The sequence below is a fragment of the Ornithodoros turicata genome, unplaced genomic scaffold (genome assembly GCF_037126465.1).
Source record: "Ornithodoros turicata isolate Travis unplaced genomic scaffold, ASM3712646v1 ctg00001047.1, whole genome shotgun sequence".
Taxonomy (NCBI): domain Eukaryota; kingdom Metazoa; phylum Arthropoda; class Arachnida; order Ixodida; family Argasidae; genus Ornithodoros; species Ornithodoros turicata.
Genome location: NW_026999446.1, coordinates 287887 through 307610, shown reverse-complemented (window position 1 = coordinate 307610; position 19724 = coordinate 287887). Strand labels below are relative to the sequence as shown.

At 45.8% G+C, this 19724-nt stretch overlaps 2 protein-coding genes across 2 annotated transcripts; one reads left to right on the top strand and one right to left on the bottom strand.

Moving 5' to 3' along the window:
• Nucleotides 1-6266: 6266 nt before the first annotated feature.
• LOC135376152 (uncharacterized protein K02A2.6-like) lies at nt 6267-13828 on the top strand. Its single transcript, XM_064608752.1, has 2 exons — nt 6267-8021; nt 13751-13828. The coding sequence occupies exons 1-2, from the start codon at nt 6267-6269 to the stop codon at nt 13826-13828; spliced, it is 1833 nt and encodes a 610-aa protein (XP_064464822.1).
• A 1408-nt stretch (nt 13829-15236) lies between these two features.
• Nucleotides 15237-19514, bottom strand: LOC135376151 (legumain-like). Its single transcript, XM_064608751.1, is given in 7 exon segments — nt 15237-15815; nt 15818-15971; nt 15973-16125; nt 17480-17488; nt 18683-18915; nt 18918-19020; nt 19500-19514. Coding segments are annotated over 7 exon segments (918 nt in total). The 3' UTR covers nt 15237-15564.
• Nucleotides 19515-19724: the final 210 nt, after the last annotated feature.

The following is a 19724-nucleotide window of genomic DNA, read 5'->3' as shown; positions in this document are numbered from 1 at the left end:
TTAGGCCTTTTTGAAGATTATCCGTTCGCTACTGGCCTCAACAAAGCACCTGCGAAAATTCACGTTCGCACGCTTTTTTACACTATGGGCCCGGAAGCCGAGGCGCTCCTTGCAACGTTTGGCGAAGACACCGATGTCGCTGACTACGCGGCAGTGGTACAGAAGTTCAAGGAGCATTGCAGTCACCCGCTCAACGAAGTGTACGAGTCGTCTCAGTTCCACCGAAGAAAGCAACTACAGGGTGAGACAGTGGACAGTTATTACGTGGAACTTTGTAAAGTGTGCAAACGGTGCAACTACCCGTCGACAGAAGTTGAAGAGCGGCTCGTGCGGGACCGATTTATTGTGGGGCTACGGAATTCCTGCCTCGCCCACCAGCTTTGCAGGAACACCCGAAACTGAGCCTCAACGAAGCCAGGATACAAACGAGGCAAGCTGAAGATGCCGAGAACCAACGGCGTACAGCCGACGCTCACGAGACAGAACCAGTTCCAATCAACTTGGATGCTGCTAAGCAGGAAGACAGCGTCGTGACCGGGTAAAAGGATTACCCACAGACCCCCAGATACTCAGTTTCATGTGACTATTGTGGACGTGCTCCTCATCCACGCTCAGAACGTCCGGCTCCCCATTCACAGTGTAACTACTGTAAGAAGAAAGGTCACTTTGCTGATGTATGCCATGCGGGGAAAAGAAAGCAGAAAGTGGACTTGTTGGACCTGCATGCAGTAGAGGACTCTGGAAATGTCAGATACACAGAAATAACGATCAATAACTATACGGACGCTTTCTACATCGATTCGGGAATGCCAGAGACATTTCCTCGACTGACATAGGTGCTCGACAAGGTCGACAACCTTTTGTCAGGTCTTGGACAGCAACGACTGGAAGTGCTCGGTTCGTTCTCAGCAATATTTCTGTGGAAAGGAAAGTCCTCTAAGCAGTGCTTGTACGGCGTCAGGTCCCTCCCTGTGCCTCTTCTGGTCTTGCCAGCCATCCAGGCGCTCAAAGTTATCAAGTTCGTAAACAAGATCTTTCAGTCAAAGGATACTTTGTTCAAGAGGCTTAGAACTCTTTCGCCCGAATACAAGATACTGCTGAAGCCAGACGCAGTCACCTTTTCGCTTAGTGTGACAAGACGTACACCCATTCCGATCCGTGAAATGGTTAAGAAGGAACTGGCCAAGCTTGAAGAGGACGGGGCAATCGTTCAGGCCGACACACCCACGCCGTGGTGCGCAAGTTTGGTGGTGGTCCCAAATGCAATGGAGGCCACAGACTGTGTATTGATCTCACTAAACTGAACCGTGCGGTTCTGCGAGAACGCCATGATCTGCCGACTGCTGGCCAGATGCTGGGACTTTTGGGAGATGCGACAGTGTTTTCAAAATTGGACGCAACATCAAGTTTTTATCAAGTCAAGCTTGCAGAGGAATCCCAAGAACTCACAATTTTCATCACGCCGTTAGGGCGCTGCTGTTTTCGGCGTATAATGCCTTTTGGCATAACTTCAGCGCCAGAGTATTTTTTCAAAAGCAGATGTCCGGAATTCTGGAAGGTCTCGAGGGGACAGTCTGTATGATCGAAGACATTTTGGTTTTTGGACGCAATGTGAAGGAACACGATGCTCGTTTGCAAGAAGTTTTGAGACGTCTATCACAAGCAGGCATTACGCTGAACAAAGAAAAATGCTGTTTCCGTTGGTCAAAGGTTTCCTTTCTTGAAGTACAAGTTTTGAAATTCGTCCGGTAGCCTTTGCCTCAAGGGCCATGACAGCTACTGGACGGTACAGTCAAGTGGAACAAGAAGCAGTGGCTGTAGTGTGGACCATTCAACGGTTCGATGAGTATTTAAGAGGACTGGGTTTTGACGTGGAAACGGATAACCTGCCGTTAGTGTCGCTTTTCACGAAGATGGATTTGGACGCATCCAGAGACTGAGGTTGAAAGTCATGCGGTATCAGTTCCAGATGAAGCACAACCCTGGAAAGCTTATCGGTACTGCAGATACATTATCGCGTGTACCCACGCAGTCACCAAAAACATCCCGTTCGTTGGACGTGGTGGAGCTGTTCGCTATGGAAGCCTTGCAGGAGGCCTCGGAAAGCGTATCCCGGCAAGCTGTCGACCTGCAAAGAGCCCAGTCGACGGACGGAGAGTGCAGTCTGTTGAAGTCACTCTGCGAGCGAGGGTTTCCACGCAAGGACCGGCTACCACTGCATCTTACAAAGTGCGTCAACGTTTTGGAGGACCTCTCAGTTTGTCAGGGTCTCTTGGTCAATGGAACACGGATAGTTCTTCCAGCTTCATTACGTCCCACCGTCTTAAAACTGTTACGTGGAGGACACCAAGGGGTCAATAGATGCAAGGCACGCGCCCGGGAGTCAGTGTGGTGGCCCGGAGTCAACACGGATATCACTGGCGGTGTGCTTCCTATCGCAGCGACCCGGCGGAGCATTCAGCTCTTCCTAGCTATCCTTGGGAAGTGCTTGGTGTGGACTTGTTTCATCTCAACAGTCAGACATTTCTTTTAATGGTGGAATACTACTCGAGGTATTCCGGGGTGATCATGCTCAAGAGCACTACCGCTCGAGTTGTGATCCAAGTGATGAAGAGTGTGTTCGCAAGACATGGGATTCCAAAAACTTTAAGATCTGGCAACGGACCGCCATTTCAGTCAAGGGAATTTTCACAGTTCATGAATCCTGATGAGGTGTCGCACGTGACCAGCAGCCCCAATTTCCCCTGGAGTAATGGAGAAGTGGAACGTATGGTACGCACCGTGAAGAATCGGCTGCGTAAAACAAAGGATCCCTACTTAGGATTGGGCTACAGTCCTGCTCAACTGTTGTCTAATGAAAGGGTGTATCCCGCTTGAAACCATTACAAATAACCTTTCAAAAATAAACGCGTAAGTAGCCACTGTTAAAAATAAATATCCCACAATACACGCTGAAATATCACCGATGACATATTCCCGCGTAAATAAAAACGCTAAGGAATCCACGGTTAAGAATATATCGTTAAAAATAAATCGTTTCACAACCCCCCAAATTCACCCTACGGTTGCTACAGTTATGTGGTATGGCCGCGAGTGAAATGGACAATCCACTTGGAGAAATAGTACACAAGGCGGCCAATTTCATAGGGCTTCTATGGGCATGAGTATACTTCGTGCGGCGGGTTACACTAATAAATATTTAAGAATAAATTCTAAACCGCGTAAAATTCCCGGATAAGGAATCAACCGCGCAAAAATCCCCGCCCAAAAATCAATCGCTCAAGAATGCACCATGAAAATATATCGTTGCAAAATATATCGTTAAAAATAAACTGTTTCAAAATATATCCCGTAGTCCAACACGACAGCGGAGTGATGGATGTGTATCTCTACACAGAGGATAGCAGTAGACGTAGCTTATATTGGTGGTTTTTGCACTTGTTAGCACTCAACCTCTACCTACTGGTCTGTCATGGCTGCCATATTTGTTCTGTGTGTGTTGTTGTGGATGTATCCCGTTTGAAACCATTAAAAATAATCAGGTAAGTACCCACTGTTAAAAATATATCGCCCAGAATATACGCTTAAATATCAACGCACAAAAATAATCGCCGAAATACCCCGTTTAAATAAAAACGCTAAGGAATCCACGGTTGAGAATATATCGTTAAAAATAAATCGTTTCTGAATCCCCCCAAATCCACCCTACAGTTGCTAGAGTCATGTGGTATGGCTCAAATAAAGGTCAACTGCAAGCAAGGGGCTTAAACTAACCTCACAGGACCAAACTAGCCTAAACTATCCCAAACTAACCGAAACCAAACTAAACTAAACAAACCTAACATTACATGATATAACCTGGTGTAAATTGCAATCAGTCCGCCTCCGTGCTAGATGGTGAGGGGAGTTTGAAACAGTTTATTTTTAATGGTGGATTATTAAACGGTGATCTTTAAGCGGGGATAGTAAGCGGTTTATTTTAGGAGGTATATTTTTAACCGTGTATTTTTTAAGCGGATTATTCTTGAATGTTTTATTCTTAAACGTTTATTCTTAATGGTGGATTTCGGGGACCACCCGCAATTTACGCCAGGTTATATCATGTAATGTTAGGTTAGTTTAGCCTAACCTAACTAACTAACCTAAACTAACCTAAACTAACTAAACTAACCTAACATTACATGATATAACCCGGCGTAAATTGCGGGGGTCCCCGAAATCAACCATTAAGAATAAACGTTTAAGAATAAAACATTCAAGAATAATCCGCTTAAAAAATACACGGTTAAAAATATACCTCCTAAAATAAACCGCTTACTATCCCCGCTTAAAGATCACCGTTTAATAATCCACCATTAAAAATAAACTGTTTCAAAATCACCTCACCATCTAGCACGGAGGCGGACTGATTGCAATTTACGCCAGGTTATATCATGTTATTGTAGTGGCGCTAGTGGGTTGGGTTGCGGACACTGAAGACGATGCGCGAGAGCTCGGCCTGGATCATTCTTCTGGCTGATTCGTCTGGAGACATAGGCTCCAACATGTATTGTCTTGTCCCTAGTTACTCGTATTAAATCGTTGTTATTCCCACGCATACCGACTATCTCAACTGGCGACGAGGATGGGATCCGAACCCACGCGGGCAGCGGACAAGCTGACAACAGGCAACGGACAAGCTGAAAACTTCGTACGAACGTTTAAAACGTTCGTACGAAGTTCGCACGAAGTTTTCAGCTTGTCCGTTAGACTTCGTATGATATGGAGGCGTACGAACGTGATGAACTCCAAGTTCCGCAAGGAAGGTCGTAAACTGCTGACTGGTGAAAGGAGGTCCATTATCTGTCACCAGAACCTGTGGAAGCCCATGCTGCACGAAAATGTCTTTCATGGCATCCATTGTCTTCGTCGCTGTAGTTGCTGCCATAGGCACCACCTCTGGCCACTTACTGAATGCGTCAATTCACTTTACGCCTAAAAGCTTCAAGGAGTTTGAAAGGTACAAACTCTTCTCCACGCATCAGCAAGATGGCGAGTCAGTCCAAGAATTCGTTCAGCGATTATCTGCAGTCATTTCTCGTTGCGAATACGAAAAGGAAACGGATGTTCGAGCATGCTCATTCCTCACTGCGTTCATTGTTGGCCTTAAGGACACTCGTATTCGTACCCGACTTGTGTTGGAAAACAATTTGTCGTTAGAATCGGCAATTAAGCTGGCTGGAAGCTGCTTAGCCGCGGAGGCTGAATCAAAGCAACTACATGCGGGGATGGACGTGCATAAGGTGGCAACTAGGGACGCCAGCAGCTTGGCTTGCTACAGATGCGGCAATCCCAATCACCTCCAAGAATCATGTAGATTCCTCACGGAAGAGTGTCATGCCCGTGGGAAAACGGGCCATATTGCAAAAATGTGTCGCTCTTCTGGACCACAGGTGAAACAGAAGAAGGGTAACAGGGTCAGGAAGGTGAAGCTGGTGACTGATGTGTTCCTCGCCGACGAAGAAGATGGAAAGTTCCTGACTTGTCGCGTGGGAGACAAAGAGGTTGTGTTGCAGGTAAATACTGGATCTCGGGCAACACTGCTGGACAACCGCACTTACAAGAAACTGGGTGAGCCAAGGCTACGTTCATCTGCATATCGCTTACGTGCCTTTAACAAGGACGAAATTCCACTTCGTGGAGCGGCAGATGTTAAGGTTGCCATCGGTGGAAAAGAAGAGATACTACAAGCCCTCTTCACCAGGATGGACCATACCAACCTTCTTGGGCGAGAGTGGTTCGTAAGCTTGGCGTAAACCTCAACGAGCTATTCGTTGGCAAGATATCTGGAGGAGTGGGAGTGGACAGGATCACTTCGAATTTGGCGTTGGAGAAAACATTGGCAACGTATTCCGAACTTTTTGGCAGTCAGCTGGGAAGATGTACTAAGACCTTAGTGCACCTTCATCTCAAACAGGACGCCCGGCCAAGGTTCTTTAAGCCCCGCCCGATTCCTTTTGCGACTCGTGAGGCAGTTGAAGCTGATCTGGAACGCCAAGTTAAGAACGGCGTTTTGAAACCTGTCGAAGTCTCGGAATGGGCCACTCCTATTGTTGTCGTGCCAAAGCCTAATGGGGCTGTAAGAGTCTGTGGAGATTTCAGTGTTACGGTGAATCCCCAGATTGAGATTACGCAATATCCCCTACCACGGCCAGAGGAACTCTTGGCAACGCTAAACGGGGGCGAGAAATTTTCCAAACTAGATTTGTCCGAGGCGTATCTCCAAGATGGAGCTGGACGAAGATGCGAAGAGAATCTTGGTCATCAACACTCACAAGGGTCTCTATCAGTTCAACCGAATGCCGTTCGGAATCGCGTCTGCCCCAGCGGTATTTCAACGTATCATGGAACAGGTGATCGCTGGAATACCCTCAGCGGCTTGTTATCTGGACGATATTATTGTGACTGGCGAGAACGACCACCAACACTTGGAAAACTTGAAGCAGGTTTTATTGCGACTACGTGAATTTGGCTTCACACTGAAAGAAGAGAAGTGTGCGTTCATGCAGCAACAGGTTGAGTACCTTGGTCATGTTGTTACAGCGGAGGGATTTGGACCATCTCCGAAAAGGGTATCCGCGACACTGAACATGCCGCCTCCCACGCAAGTATCGGAATTACGTTCGTTTCTGGGCATGGTTCAGCACTACGGCAAATACATACCCTCCTTGGCAGACGTGTGTGCTCCGCTGAACAACTTGCTTAAGAAATCTGTGCCATGGCAATGGTCGGCGTCGTGTGTTGAAGCTTTCGAGACGATTAAGAAGAAATTGACTTCAGTCGAAGTACTGACACATTATGACCCGCGCAAGGAAATATTTCTGGCCGTGGATGCGTCCTCGAAAGGACTTGGGGCCGTCATCTACCACCGTATTAACGGCGCAGATCGTCCGATCGCACATGCTTCAAAGACTCTGACACCCGCCGAATCAAGGTACGCTCAGATAGAACGGGAAGCTCTCGCCATAATTTTTGGTGTCAAGAAATTTCACCAATATCTTTGGGGGAGGAGGTTTACGCTCTTCACAGACCACAAGCCTCTAACGGTGATTTTTGGGTCGTCCAAAGGCATTCCCGTTACTACAGCAAGCCGTCTGCAACGTTGGGCTATCATCCTCATGAGTTACTCTTTTGACATCCAGTTCAAGTCGACATTAAATATCGCAAATGCTGATGGTCTTTCCAGACTTCCAGAAGGGCCTGATGTGCAATTTGATCAGCAAATGCAACAGGGTATTTTCAACGTCGATGTTGAAGAGATAAAGGCTGTGCAAGATTTTCGAATGTCTACCCTTCCGGTCACCGCGAAGCGGATTGCTGAAGCGACACAAGAAGATCCCTGTTTAAAAGAAGTAATTCAGTTTATTACAAACGGCTGGCCTGAGAGAACCGAACCTCAGTTCGCACCATATGTTCAACGACGAGCGGAGCTGACGACTCACAGAGGGTGCATACTTCTCAGATTACGTACGGGAGTTCCTGATAAGTATCGTCTGCAACTTCTGAACACCCTTCATGATTCCCATGTCGGTCAAACAAAGATGAAAATGCTTGCCCGCTCATACATGTGGTGGCCAGGCCTCGATAAAGATATTGAAGCCACAGTGAGACGTTGTCATCAGTGTGCAGCCATCGCAGCCCAGGAGTCCCCGGTTCCACTTCATCAATGGGAGCCGCCAGAGAAACCGTGGTTTCGGCTACACGCGGACTTCGCAGAGTTGCATCGGAAACATTACCTCATAATAACTGACGCATTCAGTAAGTGGCCAGAGGTGGTGCCTATGGCAGCAACTACAGCGACGAAGACAATGGACGCCATGAAAGACATTTTCGTGCAGCATGGGCTTCCACAGGTTCTGGTGACAGATAATGGACCTCCTTTCACCAGTCAGCAGTTTACGACCTTCCTTGCGGAACTTGGAGTTCATCACGTTCGTACGCCTCCATATCATACGAAGTCTAACGGACAAGCTGAAAACTTGGTACGAACGTTTAAAACAGCGCTATCTCGCTCACTATGGAGGGGAGAGAAAATATCAGAGAGTTCCTGTTCAAATACTGTGTAACGCCACATGCATCTACAGGTCGTCCACCGTGCGAACGGCTCAACAGCAGGCACTATCGGTCTGTGTTGGACCTTGTTAGACCTTCTGATTTTTCTCCGATTCCTACGTCAACGGATGCGGGTGCCCGAGAGCGACAAAGGCGTTGTCATGATAAACGGGCACGGGACCGATCTTTCGGAAAAGACGCATGCGTGTGGATGCTTCACCCGCAGAGGAAAGGTCACTGGAAAACCGGAAAAATTATGGAAAAAAAAGGGAGAGTGATCTTCCATGTGCGAGATGCTGATGGGAAGATTCGTCGAGTACATAAGGACCATCTTAAGCTCAGGGAATCTTTGGAATCGTGGGAAAGCGGATTTTCGAAGACAACGGCAGATCAAGATCTTGTGCTCGAGGGACCGGAATTTCCTTTACCGTTCCCCGAAGTGGAGGACCCACCATTGAGTGACGGAAATCGTCATACGTCCTTAAGTGTTCAACCACCGAGGGATGGACAGGCTGTCGCACCTTCAAGTGAAGCGGCTCCAACGGGCGACAATACACACCGATACCCCTTGAGGATCCGTCGTTCAGTAGATCGCTATGGCTCTACTTATTAAAGGGGGAGGTATTGTAGTGGCGCTAGTGGGTTGGGTTGCGGACACTGAAGACGATGCGCGAGAGCTCGGCCTGGATCATTCTTCTGGCTGATTCGTCTGGAGACATAGGCTCCAACATGTATTGTCTTGTCCCTAGTTACTCGTATTAAATTGTTGTTATTCCCACGCATACCGACTATCTCAGTAATGTTAGGTTTGTTTAGTTTAGTTTGGTTTCCGTTAGGTTGGGATAGTTTAGGCTAGTTTTGTCCTGTGAGGTTAGGTTAAGCCCCTTGCTTGCAGTTCACCTTTATTTGGGCCATACCACATGACTCTAGCAACTGTAGGGTGGATTTGGGGGGATTCAGAAACGATTTATTTTTAACGATATATTCTTAACCGTGGATCCCTTAGCGTTTTTATTTAAACGGGGATTATTCGGCGGGATATACCGGCCGGCCACTTAAATAGTTAGCAATCCACCTCAGCGCTCGCCCCCTTATGCCGAGGGAATAGAGGCCATGCAGAACATGAAGTTGACTTGCAGTTTCATAGGGGGGTCCCCGAAATCCACCATTAAGAATAAACGTTTAAGAATAAAACATTGAAGAATAATCCGCTTAAAAAACACACGGTTAAAAATATATCTCCTAAAATAAACCGCTTACTATCCCCGCTTAGAGATCACCGTTCAATAATCTACCATTAAAAATAAACTGTTTCAAAATCCCCTCACCATCTAGCACGGAGGCGGACTGATTGCAATTTACGCCAGGTTATATCATATGTTATGTTAGGTTAGTTTAGTTTGGTTTCGGTTAGTTTGGGATAGTTTAGGCTAGTTTGGTCCTGTGAGGTTAGGTTAAGCCCCTTGCTTGCAGTTCACCTTGATTTGAGCCATACCACATGACTCTAGCAACTGTAGGGTGGATTTGGGGGGATTCTGAAACGATTTATTTTTAAGGATATATTCTTAACCGTGGATTCCTTAGCGTTTATATTTAAACGGGAATATTTCGGCGATTATTTTTGTGCGTTTATTTTTAAGCGTATATACTGGGAGATATATTTTTAACAGTGGGTACTTACGCGTTTATTTTTGAAAGATTATTTTTAATGATTTCAAACGGGATACACCCGTTTCATACGCCGTTTTGATGTCAAGGAACACAGCTGCAGTCAATCGTCCACCCAATCGCTCCAGTTCAACTTTTGATACTAGGTCCAGTACGCAATCCATTGTACATCTTCCTCTTCGGAACCCCGCCATCTCTTTCGGCAGACGATTGCGAAATTCCAAATACCACTCAATCCGAGATAAGATAATACGTTCCATAATCTTGCACAAGCAGCTTGTCAAGCTTATTGGGCGAAACGAGTCTATTTGACTTGGTGCTTCCCCCGGCTTCAGAATAGGTATTGCTCGCGATACCTTCCAGCCCTCAGGGATAGTTCCCTTTTGCCATTGGTCATTCATCAACCGAAGCAAGCCACATGGCCAAGATGCATTATCATTTGGTACCATACACCATCCGGGCCCGGGGACGACCGGTGATTGCACGCTTGAATGGCTGTTTCCAGCTCCTGAGGGGTGAAGTCAAGATCCACCGCAAGACCTTCAGCATTGTGGTTTAACTCGACAGCGCAAAGTGCCTCTTGCGTTGACACCTGGTAACAAGAAGTTAGGGACGCTGTCGATGGTTTTAGGAGTAACGCACAAAATTCTTCCCCAGCAGCTGTTTCTGGCGTACCATGATGCACGGTAAGAGCGCGGAATGGAAAAAGCTGACTTACCGGTGCTCCTAAGCATTTCACAATTCGCCACATGTGTCCTGTAGTGGCATGTGGGCTTAATGTTTCACAGAAAGATTTCCACCGTTTGGAGGAAAGCTTCCCCAGATGTCGGAGGATAATGACTTTAACCCTACAGGCCTCTTTGTAATCTTCGATACGGCCAGTTCTACGGAAACGGCGCTCGGCACGGCGTCGAATCGCCCGTAGACGTTGATACTCAACGTTGATCTTTCTTAATTCTTGGAATCCCATTCTTTCTTTTATCAGAACCAACACGGATTCCGAAAGAAATACTCTTGTGAAACTCAACTTGCCAGCTTCATTCATGACTTACAAACTGGCCTGGATAAGGGGATGGCGACAGACGCTATCTTTCTCGACCTCAAAAAGGCGTTCGATAAGGTATCTCACGCGGGTCTTCTTCATAAATTGTCTCGTTTAAACCTTCCCCCCCCCATCTCTCTTAACTTGGACCGAACAGATCCTATCCCACCGTAAACAAGCCACGATAGTTAACGGTACCTTATCATCCTTCTGTTCCGTCACGTCGGGCGTTCCTCAGGGCACCGTTCTCGGCCCGTTATTATTTGTCATATACATTAACGACCTCCCCACCAACATCACTTCAAAAGTTGGGGTTTTCGCAGACGACTGTGGGGTGTATCGAGCAATATCGAGTATATCAGACCAGATCATATTACAACGCGATCTTAACTTAATTGGTGAATGATGCAGAGTCTTGCAAATGGAACTCAGCTTGCCGAAGTGCGTATTTGTTCGTTTCACCCGTTCTCCACAACCTGTAACTGTTACGTAGTCTATCTCCAATCATTTTCTCTTCCCTCCCGCATCATGCAAGTACCTGGGCCTTACCTTTTCATTTAACCTTTCATGGAAGGACCATATCCTAGCCATCTGTAAGAGGTCCAATTGCTCGCTTGCTTTCCTTGGACGCAACACAAGACAAGCGCCCACAAATGTTAATTTGCATATAACATTCTGGTCCGATCTCAGTTGGAGTATGCAGCCTCGATATGGGATTCCCATCAGTCATATTTGGAAGCACCTGTTGAGTCAGTCCAGAACCGGTGCGTCCGTTTCATCTTATCGGACTATTCCATTCAATAAGTGTGTCCTTAATGAAACTTAATCTATAGGTCTTCCCACTTTGACGTTAAGGAGGAAGTATCTTCGGATCTGCCTATTCCATAAGCTCTTCTACACTACATCCCTGAGTCAGCTATACATAATTCCGGCTCGGTATATCTCTCATCGCACTGATATTACAGTCAGAAAGTGTCACGTACTATTTCTCGCACTGAGTCCTTCAGACACTCTTTCATGCCGCTTGCCGAAACCGAGTGGAAATCACTCCCACAGGACATTGTTGACATCGCAGATCCCGTAACCTTCCGCAGGCATTTACTTTCCTATTTATTTCATCAATAACTTTGGTGTCACATGGATTTCCTTGCTAGTCTACTGTAGCCAGTGTATTATCCGTTATTGCTTTAAATTAATATTGTTATTATTATTCTTGTTTGTTCGCCTTTTAAAATAATAGTATACAAAGGCTGTTGTCAGGTTTTGCTGTATCATTTACCCATCTAATGACCCCTACTGGTCCCTTGGGTTTTGGAATAAAAAATAAATAAATATTCAGCACAGCAGTAAATAAATAAAGTGCAGCATACTGCACATAGTAAAGAAATGCTCTGGATTCTAAAGCAACGCAGTTGAAATCCTTAGTTTACCCCAAGCTGTACTATTGTTGTCTAATCTGGGGAAACACCACAGAGGGCAACTACGATAAAATTGCAGTGCACAAAAAAAAAAAGAAAGAAAGCCGGGTGTACGACAACCATGTCTACAGGTGCAATGTGCTGGACCCTCGTTGCAAAGAGGCCTACCAGGGGTGCCACTACAATCCATCCATCCATCCAGCCTCTCAGCTCCTTCATACAGTAGACAAAGTGTTCACTTGCAAATCAGACATTTGTACAAAATTGCCTCAGGATCTTTTAGCGCCATCTCAAACACTTGCCATTACGGTATGAAATCCATCACTGTACCACCTTACAAGGTTCCACTGCTACGGACCAACTACGGAAATCAGCAGAAACGGTTCCTTTTCCGAACAATTTTTTTCAGCTGATTGGAAATGGCCTTCCTGTGTCCAGTTTCAAAACAGAGTTACACAAACTTGTTGAAGTCTTATTAGGGACAGGCCACTCTGTTATGTATTTGTGTGTGTGTGTGTGTGAAAATGTGCACAGCTCGGTGCAATTGTGTATTTTATTTATGTGGTTGTGATCTGCTGTATGCTCGTAGTGATAATATATCAGTTATCGCACGCTGTATTGGTGCTAGGCACCTCATCAGGCTGAAGCCTTTCGTGCCTGGTAGCCTCATTTAATTTTCTATGAAATGCGATCCTCATAAACTTATATGTTTTTTTTAACAATGTTAGGGTGACGACTTCATGGAAGTGGAATGAACAGGAGAGGAAGACATCTGCAATGGTCATGACAGTTGTATAGTCGGGTACGGGACCAATTTCTTTTAGAAATGTGGTATATAGCGTGAAGTTGTTACTAACAAAAAGTTTTTTGTTCCCTTTAAAGGAATCTACAGGTGGTGAGCACGCGTAAGGACTTGACATATCTCAATACAACTTAGACCTGCCTGTTGCACATGAGATGTGTGACTCTACTTACACACACAAGCTTCTGCAGGTTCGACGCATGTATATTTTGAAACGTGAAAGACAGAGTGCTAAAAATATATCAGAGGTGAAAAATTGAGTAGTTCATTGCAGTAATTCTATCGATTTATTTTCAGCTTTCTGGGAAATTTATAGTGATGGCAAGATTACCTGTGTTGTACTGCCTCACCATCTGCTATTGGAGTTCCATGTCCTAGTTATTATATATAATAGCTGTTTGAGGCTATTACATATTTATTATGAAAGTTTTCCGCCTGTGAATTCCTGCAAATGTGCTCTGAGATGATCATACTGGACAGAGAGCTATGCCTGTATAATAACAGTGTCTAATGTTCTTCTGCCTGTAAACCAATTCCTAGTGTACATCCGCACCCTTGGAAGTGACTGGAGAGGCGTGTTAGCTTAGCTCAATTGGTAAGAGCCCTGGATCGGTAATTCAGAAGATGTGGGTTCAAGTCCTACTATAGTGGCTAACCTTTCCAGTGACTGCCTTCTTTCATCATTCATTTCTTACGCACTTGATGATTTGTCCTTTCTATGTGTTCCAGTCTCAGAACATCAACTGCCATGTTCAAAAGAACTGGGATATGCCTCAGCAATCTGGAACCCATCCCAACATCTCTTAATCGACAAAGTAGAATTTGTACAGAACCGCACGGTTTGTTGCTCGTGATTATCATGCTTTTTCCAGCGTCTTAGCCATTAAAGCCCAACCCTTTCTTGCTCCTTTGATTACCAGATCAGGTATCAGGCCTCGCATTCTTTCGTAAGTTATATTACAGTCACACTCCTCCCCGCCCCACTTACTGTCAATCGCCTCACAAGTTACTTCCAAGACGTGATGACCCGCACAAAGTACTTGCTCCACCTACACAAAAAACAAAAACAATTCCTCTACTCTCCGCGCCAGCTGATGGTGTCAAACTGGAATGACCTTCCTGCCCACATAGCATCAGAGCAAAATATATCGTCATTTATTTCCAAGTGCTATGATCATTTTCAGATCGAATGAATTTCTTTGTGGTGAGTGAACGAATTTTGTGTATTTTTGTGTACATCATTTTGGTATTTGTCTTTTTTGGATACAAACCTCCCCCCTTTATGTAAATCCCTTCACAAAGGTCTTTGAAGCAAACAAATGAAATGAAGAACTTCGTGATATTTTCATAGTTGGAGCATTTTTAATGCATATTTTAAAACAGTGGCTGCAAAAAATGTGTCAGACACCGTTACAAAGGCTGCCGTCTGTATCAGGTGAATCATGATTTTTCCCAGAAGCCCAATGTATGACGCTGCATCACATATGCTATTTTGGAACAATCTCTGCAGACATATTATGAAGAGTGCCATCTATAATCTAATCTAAGCGTAAGAATCCTCCATCTAAGCGTAAGAATAGAGAATCGTTTTTAATTGCAAAGTTTCACAGTCTGGTTCCCCATGGTATAAATGTACATAGCGGCCCGCTTTACCACCTGATGAAAAGGTACATTGATATTTCGCCACCTGTTCCAACAATCAACAATGCTGTGGTAAATGCTTGTCATTTGGTTAATTAATTTGATTTTGTGACTGATTGATTAATGCACAATAATGATTTATGCTTCCCCTATAGCCTAGCATTGTATAATCCCTACCCTCATTATTTTAATGTGTATGCATCGTTTTTACAACATGTCACTGTCCAACTTTTGAGTGCACAAGTAATTTTTTCACGGAATTCACGTTAGGTGTAAGCAAGTTATATTTAACCGTTTTCTTCTTTTCAACGGAGAAGCGCGGCTGGCAGAAATTCAAGCGGAAAGAATGGTGTACGTTTCTTCCAACGGTCTTGGCGTCGGATATATATCAAATGTATAGCCTTCTGTTTTGTTCTTTGTGATTTCACCCTTGCGTTGCTTCTCTCTTGCTCTTTGATTCTTTCTCTCACCGATCCCACTCCTTATGTAAGCAATGTTTTAACTGCTTATTACTCTTACTTTACTTGCTTTTTTACTTTATTACTTACTTTAACTGCTATTATTGCTTAGACTCTGCTCGAAAGCTCACGTATTAAATAGTTATTCTGACTTCGTGCTTCATTCTTTCGATATTATTTTTCTTGACGGGGTTATAGGAGAGATCGAAGCAATGTTCCCTGAAGTGACGCACGGACGCCTTGTAACACAGGTGGTCGGCTTCACCGCGTAGCGGAAAACGGCTCTGGAGCACATGGCGCAGCCTGATGTTTTTTTCCGAAGGTTGCTTCCTTCGCAAGTTCTTCTACCGTCATATGGACAAATAATCTCTTAGACAGGATGTCTTCAATCTGCTTCGCGATACTTTCTCGCTCTTCCGGGGCTGCAGCTGCGAGCTTCTTTCTCTAAGTGATCAGGGCAACTTCTTGACTGTCAATTACATCGAATGGAAATTTCGGGACAACAATAGGTTCAGCCGATTTCTCTCCCTGAAATTCGCTCACTTTCGACTTGGCCAACTGCAAATCTCCGTACTCGCTCACGTGACTCGTGTTGATTTCACATTTCACGATACGAAACTGCTTCTCCAGGCTCTCTTTGTGTAGGTCTTCCTTGTCCGAGTCCTCCATCCAGTTCGCACTGTAGAAATCACCGTCGGTCGGTAGTCGTCTAAGTAGCAGGTGAATGATGGTTCATGCGGATTAGCTCCAGTTGTTGCATACACGTTGATATGAGGCGAAAGGAGGCCTTCAAACATAGACCCAGACTCGCAAGCTTCCACGTACAGGACCAACTTCGAGTACCGCTTCTGGGCGATAAAGGTCAAGAATGGCGTCATTCAGGTCCTTCGCGTGCAACACGTCGTTTGGGAATGAAACGAGGCCAGAAGCCCCGTGGTCGGCGAAATAAACGAAGATATTGTCGTCGTTGCCGCTGTTGATCACTTTGTGGCTTCCGTTGGTGTGCTTGACGAGATCACGACCATCTCTATAATACACGACCATAACACTCGCCCGTTCGCCTATGGGACTTCCGTCCGCGCCTCGAGGAGCGGAAGTGCCGTATTTACGCGCGAAGCGCCCGCCAGGGGCGCAACTTGCGGGACCCAGAAGAGCGCCTGTTGCAGCTCAGCTGCGTCCAATATGAGTGGTCCTTGTGGTTAATTCTTCGTGCGTACATGTTTGTGTATTGTGGCATGTTCTCTGTTCATGTAGAGCTAAGAGTTCTGAAACTAAATACTCAGAAATAGGCTGTGCTCTCAAGCGTAGGTGGCATGTAAAACTGTGAAACTCGCGCACTATGTGCCGTACATCGTACACATAAACTTGGCAGCAGCACCTAGTGTGTTGGGCCAGTTATCATGCGTTTATGATTGTCAGACGCAAGCGCGTTCAGACTTTACGTTTCACGTGAGAGTCGTTCCGTGTTAACATACAGGGCAGTTACAGAGAATGGGTGAACGCGACCGTAAGAAGAAACTGTTCCTGGCAAAGAGATGACTGACACATGTTATGACGTCCAACCGAAATTGTTGTATAAGCAAGCACTTCAGTTTTAAATCAGCAGTTGCTTGTTTCGTTTTCCTACTTATTGGTCCCTTTTTATTTTACTTTTACACTTTTTTTCTTCTTTTGCGGTTTGCCATTACAATGCTCTGCTAACCTTTGTTATCCTGTTCGGATAGAAGCCACTCTGAGAATTTTTCTTGATGGTGGCTTTTCTGCGACGCTACCTTTTGGTGCCTTTTATTTGTTCGTTTTGCACTCCTGGGAGATGCAAGGCTGTGTAAACTTCGTGATCACTAAACGTAGGTACCGTAGCCACGGTGCCACGTCCGAGAATTTTGCGCTTTGCGCCGATGCTAAAGTCTTCGGCCTTGAAATGCCGAGAACACGCAGAGTTCGAGCTAGCATGCAGCGAAAAACGATTTTAGATGGAGAGTTTTTCGCTGTTGTTGCAGACAATAGGCGCGGCTGATTACTTTGTTGTACGAAGCATCTTCATCAAATTTAATGCAAGCCTTTGCTCATCGGCACCAGTGAAGATGCTGTTCTCCTTTGCGAATCTGATTGTACGGCCGAACACAAGAATCCTAAGTGATGCAGTCAAAAACTTCTAATATTAAAATTACCGTGATATTCTAACAAATAAATGCTATTTTTCCTTGCTGACTCGTTCTTATATTCATCGTTATTTCTGTAATTCCAGATGACATCTTCATCACAGTATTTATGGTACTAGTTACGGCATTTAAATACTGGATATTTTATATTTAAATACCCCTATCGAAATGTATTTATTTTAAAGGGACTATGAAACGATTTTTTTCTTCGTTTCGTTCGAAAGAAGACATTTTTCTGAGTCTAGAACCGAAATTTTACTTTAGTCGCGCGAGCGGATTTCTCGGGAGCGAATTTAAACGGAGCAGCGAAGGGAGGACAGCTGGCGCCGCGCCGTGACGAGATGCCGAGCGGAGACACATCGGGTAACTTGACGCGACCACGGCCGGCTCAGCAACACGTCATCGTGACGTGTTGCCGAGCCGAGGAATCCCGCGAGGAGCATGCGCCGTAGGATCCCGCGTATGCGTTCATCGGGAGTGGAAATCTCCATGACAGCAGCTTTCGCGCGATCGGCAGATTTCGGCAGTGGCGGCAGCCACAGCGCGAGCTCGCGGCATTACTTGCCATTGTGCAACACCGGTGACGTAACGGGGAACCGAAGAGCGGTCCGTACAGTTACACCATCGGCAGGGAAATATGCGCGGGAGAGGAGGAACGCGGAAGAGACATTTCCAGCGCGCGCTCCTCGCAGAGTGGAGCGATTTCGTCCGGAAAAATTTGTGGCATATTAGTTTCTCTGCGGGAAGAACAGTTTCCATCGAAAAAAAGTATGGGGGTTAGGGAAATTTCATAGTCCCTTTAAACACCCCTTTCAACAAAGTATTTTGTATTTATATTTAAATACTAAAAAAATGCATCCCACCCCTGGTCGGAGGCCACGGTTCATTATTCGTTTTTTTTTTTCAGAGAGAGATGCGTAAAAGATACTCAGCTATATTAGATAAAACTATTTATGGTACGCACTGCCACCTATAAAGTACACCCTATATGAAATGAAACAATCGCAATTCGCAATGAAGTTACTTGTGTCAAAGACGCCACGATATATTTCGAGCCACTTCTCCCGTAAGACAGCATTTGAGCGGAACTCGTGGAATGAAATACGTACTTGTGTTCAACACTGCTTTCTTCGGCTTGCAAAGCGGGACGGTGCAGTAGACCATCACGTCTGCACCATGCACAAACCATGCACTGGAGACAAACACTGTCCACCGCGTGAAAAATAGGAAAAACCAAACGCGAATGACGGCAGCAACGGTATCCGCATAGCATGCGTCGTCTGCCGAAGGTCCCGTATTCAGCGCCACAAACGCGCGGCGGCCGCTTGACGAAACTACATCAGTGGCGCTGGGGCTAGGTGCGAGTGTGATGGTCGTGTATTATAGAGATGGTCGTGGACGAGATCGGCCCTTTTCTGTAGGACGTGTAAGACATCCTGCGGCGTGACGTCATCTCCCGTGTAGTCTTTTGGAACTCCAGCGTAGACGTCCGACCCGTTGGGGGCATTGATGATTACACCAGGAGTAGGATTGCTCTGACTGTAGGCGATGTCGTCGTACATCATGACGACAATTTGCTCGTCAGGGATGCCGTGGTTGTGGAGAACGTGGTACGCGTGACAGACATCCGCTTATGCCTATAGTTGTAGTACGTGTTAGAGCCAGCTACGAGAAGCGCCCATATCTTGTCTTCCTGTGGTGCAGCATCTCGGAGAGATCCTTCTAGAGTAACCACAGGCTACGACAATCACGGCCAGGAAGGCCAACGTCAGCAGTGCAACTCTGGTCATTGTGGGTATTGACTAGCGTCGGGTCGAGCTACAAACCGGTGCGTCGTGAAGTGCTGACCGCCGGTCACGCTCACGCTTTATGGAAAGTGAGTGAGAATGGAAGATAAGCTTGCTGTGTCTGGAGAGGGAACGCTTGTTTCCCGCTATCGGTAGACACGTAAATACGTCTGAGGCGTGAGGTGTTGGACAGAAGGCCCTGTATTTTTGACATAGAGATAGCTTTCATGCTTTTATCTTTTGTCAGGTAAGTCGCGGCTGTCGTTGTTTCTGCAGGAAACAGATCTCGCGTGTAAATTGAGTCATATTTCTTGAAGCATCAATGGGCGGAAGAGGGGGAACTGATGATGGTTCATATCGCAACACTGCAGCACTCAGACAGGGCACGTCGCGTGGGATTTTACATTATGTATCAATTTGACCAGCTCACTTGCATCGTAGCCATCTTTTCATTGCCAATTGTCCCGTGAGCTCCAGTGTTGCGATATGTACTTGAAACGTCCACCTGCGAGCAGATTTGCAACCAAGAGGGTGGTCGTGATTGCTATACAAAAGTGAAGCCTCTCCGGAGTTGATTTCTGAAACATGAATTTATGTCGAGGCATACGAAAACTCATCAACCTTGGTACCAGTCTAGCTGGGATAAGGAATCCCG